The sequence below is a fragment of the Carex rostrata genome, chromosome 11, assembly GCF_964058835.1.
Source record: "Carex rostrata chromosome 11, lpCarRost1.2, whole genome shotgun sequence".
Lineage (NCBI taxonomy): Eukaryota > Viridiplantae > Streptophyta > Magnoliopsida > Poales > Cyperaceae > Carex > Carex rostrata.
The window spans coordinates 2,922,863-2,929,785 of record NC_135928.1 but is presented as its reverse complement, the minus strand read 5'-3'; the positions used below and the strand labels follow the sequence as shown (position 1 = coordinate 2,929,785).

Here is a 6,923-nt window from a genome sequence, read left to right as displayed (position 1 = left end):
AATTTTTTTTTCATATCAAGAGCATTTTACGATAACATTTTGCAAGGCTATCTATTATTTCACGGTGGAGCAAATAGTGCCTCTATCGATCCTGTTATTTTTTATAAAAACTAAATTAATGATGCTTATTTTGTTAAAATATTTAAAATTGATTCTATTAATAATTTGTTTTTATAAAAATTAAATAAATGGTACTTGTTGAAATATTTAAAATTGATTCTATTTAAAAAAAATAAATCTTTATTTCATTGTAATGCAATGGGAAAAATAACAGAGTAATGGGATTCAACCTAGGGACCCTTAAAAGCAATTATTTCTGCAACGACCAAAGATTCCAGGTCTATATGTGTAGAAAAAGAGTGTAATATAATCGTTTCAAATCCGTTTTCCATTTTAAAACGGAGATGAGCTTGTAACTCTACTTGTGACCTGTGAATCTTGCTCTGTCCTTCTGTTCTCTTGCCATTAAAACCCATTATCTCTTTCTCTCTCTCTCGCGTTTGAGTTGCATTTATCTGTTTCGCTCTTGTTTCTTTCTGTTTGTGGGTCTTTTCTTAGTTGTATTGTGCATCTCTTTATTAGAGAGAGACAGAGAGAAAAGAAAAAGATTTTCTCCTAATGGTAATATTCATTCATTGACCTCTTCATCAGAAAATGAAGAGCATTCCAACATTATTTTCAAATCAATGAAATCCAATCTCCAAATCCCTTGATAGTTGACAGAAAACAGGTAAAAGATTAAAAGACAAAGTAAAGGTACGACACCAAGAGATGCCTACTGTTTGGATTTCCCTGAAAAAGACTCTCCATTGCAAGACGGACCCGTCGGAGGTGCATGAGCCGAAACCGAAGCTGCGACAGAGCCTCCATTTATCCTCTCTCCTTGGAAAGAAGAGACCATTCCGGTCCGGGTGCACACGGTCCATAGCAAATTTGAAAGATATCGTAGTCCCAGGAAGTAAAAAGGAGCATGACGGTCCACCGAGTTGTAGCCCGAGATCGATTGGTAGTACCGAGTTTGCGAACCCGATAACCCATGAGGTGGTGCTTAGTGGGTCTCGATGCGAGCTTAAAATTACCGGCATTGGGCAAGAGGCTGTTGATACGGGTCCGTTTGTTGGAATGCTTCGACCGGGTACGCCAGGGCCGGGGTGGGCTGTACCGGGCAATGCAAGCCCATTGTTCATGCGGTGTAGCACAACACCAACAAGGAAGTCGAATATGTTGTTGTGTGCAGAGAAGGAAGAAGAGGTGGGGTCAGGTTTGGGAAATGTAGGAAGGCACAGTATGGTGGGAAATGGTGCTCTTTCCAGGGCTTCATGCCATGAAGCGGCAAGGTCTAGCAATGGCGGTATGATTTGCCATAAGTGCGGGGAGCAATTTGCAAAATTGGAGAATTTGGAGACTCACCATCTTTCTAAACATGCAGGTTAGTGGAAATATCCCTTTTTTGTATTTTAATGGTTGTCTCAATAGGGGTTTCAAAAGTTATCTTTTTATCTTATTAAAAAATAATAATTTCCTTTGTAAAGTGGCTTTTTAAACAAGTTTGACCAATTGATTAAATTATGCACAATTCATTAATTTCGATATTTAGATACTTGCCATATCTAATGGCATCTATGGTAACAAATTATTTCAGAAATAATTTGGCAAGGCTTGAAATTTGTTGTTTGGGTAATAATGTACACGATTTATCCGAATTAAACAATGATTACTAATATAATTCTAGCATTAACTTCAAAAATTAGTTTAATGTGCATTTGACTATTTGACAATTTCATTAAAGTGTCTAGTGCCTTCATCTCAGACATCAATTAGTTCGAACCAAGTAACATAAAATTAACCACAATACACCGGCTTCTTCTACTTCTTCAGAGATTTATTAATTGAAAAATATCACAATTATTCAAAACGCCATCAAATTTTCTGAATAATTAGGATATGAACCAAATAATTCAACGTTTGTCTGTTTATTCATCGATTCGTTCTTCTAGTCACCAAAACATTAATTGGGTATTATTCCGGTATTGTTTTGGCATAATACGCGTATCTTGTTCCTGTGATGGATGGCATGGTGGTATCTCTTTGGGTTCCTTTTAAACTATTACCGTTTTGGTCTTCTCTCTGCTTTTTTAATTTCTTTGGAAAAAGTCTTCTCTTGTTCTGTTAAATTTGTACATTTAGAGGTAGCATTAACCTTCTCCATGTGCCATCTTTTGTACGTAAAAATCTTCCTCAAATCTAAGAGAACCAAACCCTTGGGTTTTTTTTTTTTTTTCTTTTGGTTTGTCCCCTCTGCTTAAACTATGATATAAGTGATTTCCTAGCTGTCCAGCTTGCATTGGTACCAGATTGTCTGGTACTGTCAGGCCAATGAAGCCTTTAAGTACTTGTGCAGAAAGTGTCGTTAATTATTAGAGACACCTAACAATGTTTGTAATCATAGATGTCAATGTGTAATCATATGCAGAGCTTTTTTATTCTATAGTCCGTGTGCTGCTTGAAGCCAAAACTGCTATGTTAAAATCTTTACCCGGTAAAACCATCATTTTTATGCATTCTTTTAAGTTTTTTTTTTTTTTATTTCAAATGCATTGCATATTTGCATAGATATTTTTTCAGGTAGGACATATTTACTTTATCCATCCCACATTCTATTGATACATACATAATACTGCTAATACCAGAATTATTAATTGATAGATCTGGTACCACATGTGACTTGACTTGTTAACTGGCAATTTGTTAACAGCCATATTATAATTCTTAACAAAGTAATATAATGTTAATTGAATATTTTGCTTATGTTTTAGTGACGGAGCTGCTTGAAGGAGATTCATCAAGAAGGATTGTCGAGATAATATGCAGAGCTAGCTGGCCCAAACCCGATAACCCGTTTAACAAAATCGAACGTATTTTGAAGGTCCACAACATGCATCGTACCCTTGCCCGTTTTGAGGAATATCGTGAAGCAGTGAAAGTAAAAGCCAGTAAGCTTTCCAAGAAACACCCTCGTTGCCTTGCTGATGGGAATGAACTTTTACGGTTTTATGGTACAACCGTATTGTGTTCTCTTGGCACGAACGGGTCGTCCACCCTTTGCGGGTCATTAAAATGCAATGTTTGTCGGATTATAAGGCATGGGTTCACCACAAAAAAGGAAATGAAAGAGGGCGTTGGGATTTTTACAACGTCTACTAGTGGCAGAGCTTTGGATTCAATTGAAACTACTGGTGATAACCCAAGTATTAGGAAAGTGTTGCTTGTTTGTCGGGTGATAGCGGGTCGGGTTCACAAGCCCATGGAGAATTTGCAGGATTTCTCAGGTCAACTTGGTTTTGATTCAGTTGCTGGTAAGCTCGGCCCTTATTCCAATATCGAGGAGTTGTATTTACTGAATCCCAAGGCTTTGCTTCCTTGTTTTGTGGTCGTTTGTAAACCATGACCAAAGAGAAAGAAGGGATTTTCGGGGGTGGGTGTAACGCTTATGCTAGAAATGTATAGATAAAATTCTTAAAATTAGAGACCAAATTGAAATTTTGAAGTATGTTAATCCTGCATTCTTAGTTAGCGGCCAAGAGGTTAATGCCTATGGATGAAACAGTTGATGAGAGAATTGCTTGACTAACTTTCAGAGTGTTCTCAAAGTGTGCAGGATTTTCATTTTCAAATTGTTTAAGTTGGTTTTTACTTTTCGGAAATTTACTTTTGTGCATTTCTAAACATAACTTTTTCAGAGCGAGAGAAAGAGAGATTACATATTTGTAAAGACCGCAAGCATTATGAGTGTTACATTGTTAGTTCATAGTTATTTCTTGAAATGCTTTTAGTTGATTTTGATAAAGTATCTTGGCAGTGCCAAAATTAAGGGCTAACATATTGTTCAAATGTTTTTAGTTATTTTCTTGAATTGCTTGACTCTTTAACCTGTTAAGACCTTTACTTTTATTGGTTTAATCAGATTCTGATACTGAGGTTTGATAGGTTTCATATTCACAAAAGGAGGGTTTGGAAAGTTTCAACTGTTATTGTATCAACCCTGGCACCAATTTTCTAGAAGTTCACTAATAAAAAAATATATATTTTAAGAATGAACAAAACATCCAGAAGTAGAATGCTATTTTTAAACCATATGAAATTAATACCAATGATGATTATTTGGCTGATGCCAAAATAAGTAGACTGTTTCAGTTTGAACCTTATGAAAGGTGATAAATCATAGTTCTGTATAATTATTCTTTATTTCAGGTTTATATTTTTTTTCTTTGAGAGAAGTTTTCAAATGCCTCCACTCTATTAGCATGTAACATTTGATATTATAATGCCCACAACTTGATTACTCAATAGCACAAGAATATTATCTCTGATTTGTTTCAAATTTTGGTATATAATGACACCTTACACCTTGAATTCTACCTGGCTATTTAAAAAACCATTTCCTATAGAGGACTGAATGCTTTCCTTTATAACATCCTTAGCATCATATTTGAATCTGTATCCTAAATCAAGAAGCCGCTTAGAAGAAATGATTGAAGGGGCTGATCTGTTAAATTCCACTTTAGAACTGTGTCAAAAAATATACAGATTTTCAATATTTTGAAACAAGATTATATATCATATATATGTTAACTATAAGCGTTAATGTATAATTTACTAAAATGTGTAATTAGCTAATTAACAGGGAAGTAAGAAAGAAAAGAAAACTTGCCTTTTTGAAATCCAATTAGGTAACTCCAATGAAACTATGTCCATGATTTGAGGTAAAGTACAGCTTCCGGCAGAGCACAAGTATCGACCTGCGGCCCTGGAAGTCTCAAAAAGAAAAATATGGGCTCTGCATATATCTTCTATGTGTACCAGTGCAATCGATCCCAATCTAGAATGCACTGAAACAAGTACTGGATAGAGTTTTGGATCACCTAAATATATGGATCAAACAAAATATAGAATTAAAATATGAAAAACCCATTTAAGTTCTGTTATAAAAACCCGCCATTATGACTTTAGCCAGTATGTGACATGGGTACACCGGCATGTAGCAAAATGCAGGGTTACAGATTGAAATTTTTATATTGTAAATTGGGAACCCTTTCTTGTGTTAATGGCAATCATAACAAATGTTCTCCTGAAACATCTGCTACAAAATTTAAACAACACAACATAGTAAATAAAATGGGGATTACTTGATTACCAGTTACAGGAGATAAAAGAACTTGGAGACTGGAGGGAACAGTTGGAGTTAAAAATGAACCAGCAACTGTCGGTGGGATAATTGAGACCAAGTCGATTCCATTTTCCTTTGCAAATTTGAAAGCTTCTTCCTCTGTTACTAGCTTTGATAGAACATATACCTATATTTCAAATAATTCAAAAAAAGAAAGAATTTAAGGTCACCAAAATTAGTTCCAGAAACTTTCAAAACTATAAACATACAGTTTGAAAGTGCAATCAGAGAATATTTCTCAATGATTAAGTCCAACTAAAAGCACTAACAAATGTATAGTTTGATTTGCACAATTTGTACCATACTACACTATAATCTACCATACTCAGACTTTGTAGAAACCAAGGTGAAAGGACCTGACTAGTGCCTGAGATAACTGTGAGGTGCGTACCAGTACGGGCTGGTAAAAGCCAGAATACTCTTAATTTTTTCTTATGGGAGGATGGTCGAGGAGGGAAGGGAGAGAGAGAGTACCCATCCGGGATTTTTAGTTTTCCATACTAAACTGGCCGGTGTTACAGATGATTCATCAACGACTGGTTTCCAATCTCCTTTTTCATCTTTGGCTGTGATGGTACTGATAGAAGAGGTAAATACCACTCGTTTTACCGTACCAGATCTCATGCAAGATTGTAACAGGTTCCTTGTTCCCCATACTGCTGGCTCGAGGATGTTTCTCCTCACATGATCCTGTGCAATTACACATATACTTTAAAAAGTATATATATTAAGAAGTAACATAATTAATTACATAAAATTTGGATTACAAAAAAATTACCAACATTTTCTTGTACCGAAGTACCAAATTCCATCAAAGCTGCAACGTGAAACAGCCCCACACAACCTTTTAAAGCCTCATCAAAGCTTCTATCTTCATTAAGATCTGCTCTAAATATTTGTAGCCTATCAATTCCTTCAATAGTTGATAGCATTCGCTGAGCCTTCCCTACAATCATAAAACATTTGTTTAAATTAAGAAGTATACAATCCATTCCAAAAGCTCCTGAAGCATGAATTATATAGAGAAGGTCGATATTTTAATCCCTTGAAAGAGGTAGGCTGTGTAATTGAATCCCAGTGGAATGAATTGGTACCTGATTACTGCTCCTTATGTCAATTACAAGTGGAATAACTCAGTACCTGATGTTATAACTGTCATTATCAAACAATAATTACGAAACTGTATGGATACCTACTAAAAAGAGTAATAAATGATGATTATGCATCTAGGTTTAAGTTCTATTGCTCTCAAAATTTTCAAGCTTGAAGTTTTACTGTAACAAATTGATAACCAATAAACAGTGTAAAAGGAAATAGCCAGTACCAGGGTCTCTAGCGGTGGCATGGACATGGTAACCTTGTTGTAGAAGAGAGCGTACCAACCATGAACCGATGTAGCCAGTGGCACCAGTCACACATACTCTCCTCTCATTACATGCCTTCATCTTCCCTTCTTACCGATCTTTGAGTTTGAGATCCGATTTATTTCCATCCGATGAAGATGAAATAACTAACCTCGATAAAATATTATTATTGATTGATAATAGATCTGTAATTAAATAACCACAAAAATAGACGGGTTAGGTGTAAGCATAGTGACAAATGAATTATTCGTGTTCAATTCGGCAAGATAAAAAATTCGTGATTCGGGAATAATTCGGGTATAATTTGGGAATGATTTGGAATTATCCGAAGC

The 6,923-nt window shown here is 35.4% G+C and overlaps 2 protein-coding genes across 3 annotated transcripts; one reads left to right on the top strand and one right to left on the bottom strand.

Annotated features, from left to right (window-relative positions):
* Nucleotides 1–431: 431 nt before the first annotated feature.
* Nucleotides 432–3,877, top strand: LOC144561643 (uncharacterized). The gene is made up of 2 exons (XM_078310663.1): nt 432–1,429; nt 2,817–3,877. Exons 1-2 carry the CDS (start codon nt 772–774, stop codon nt 3,446–3,448), a joined length of 1,290 nt encoding a protein of 429 aa, XP_078166789.1. The 5' UTR covers nt 432–771; the 3' UTR covers nt 3,449–3,877.
* Nucleotides 3,878–4,319: 442 nt separating this feature from the next.
* Nucleotides 4,320–6,723, bottom strand: LOC144561810 (NAD(P)-binding Rossmann-fold superfamily protein). Of its 2 annotated transcripts, none has more exons than XM_078310904.1 (6): nt 6,552–6,723; nt 6,010–6,173; nt 5,702–5,917; nt 5,195–5,354; nt 4,712–4,922; nt 4,320–4,567 (listed from the first exon to the last, which is right to left on the bottom strand). In XM_078310904.1, exons 1-6 carry the CDS (start codon nt 6,670–6,672, stop codon nt 4,402–4,404), a joined length of 1,038 nt encoding a protein of 345 aa, XP_078167030.1. In that variant the 5' UTR covers nt 6,673–6,723; the 3' UTR covers nt 4,320–4,401. The 2 variants fall into 2 exon arrangements, with proteins under 2 accessions (XP_078167030.1, XP_078167031.1); XM_078310905.1 differs by having other exon boundaries at nt 6,010–6,168; nt 6,552–6,708.
* Between the last annotated feature and the right edge of the window lie 200 nt (nt 6,724–6,923).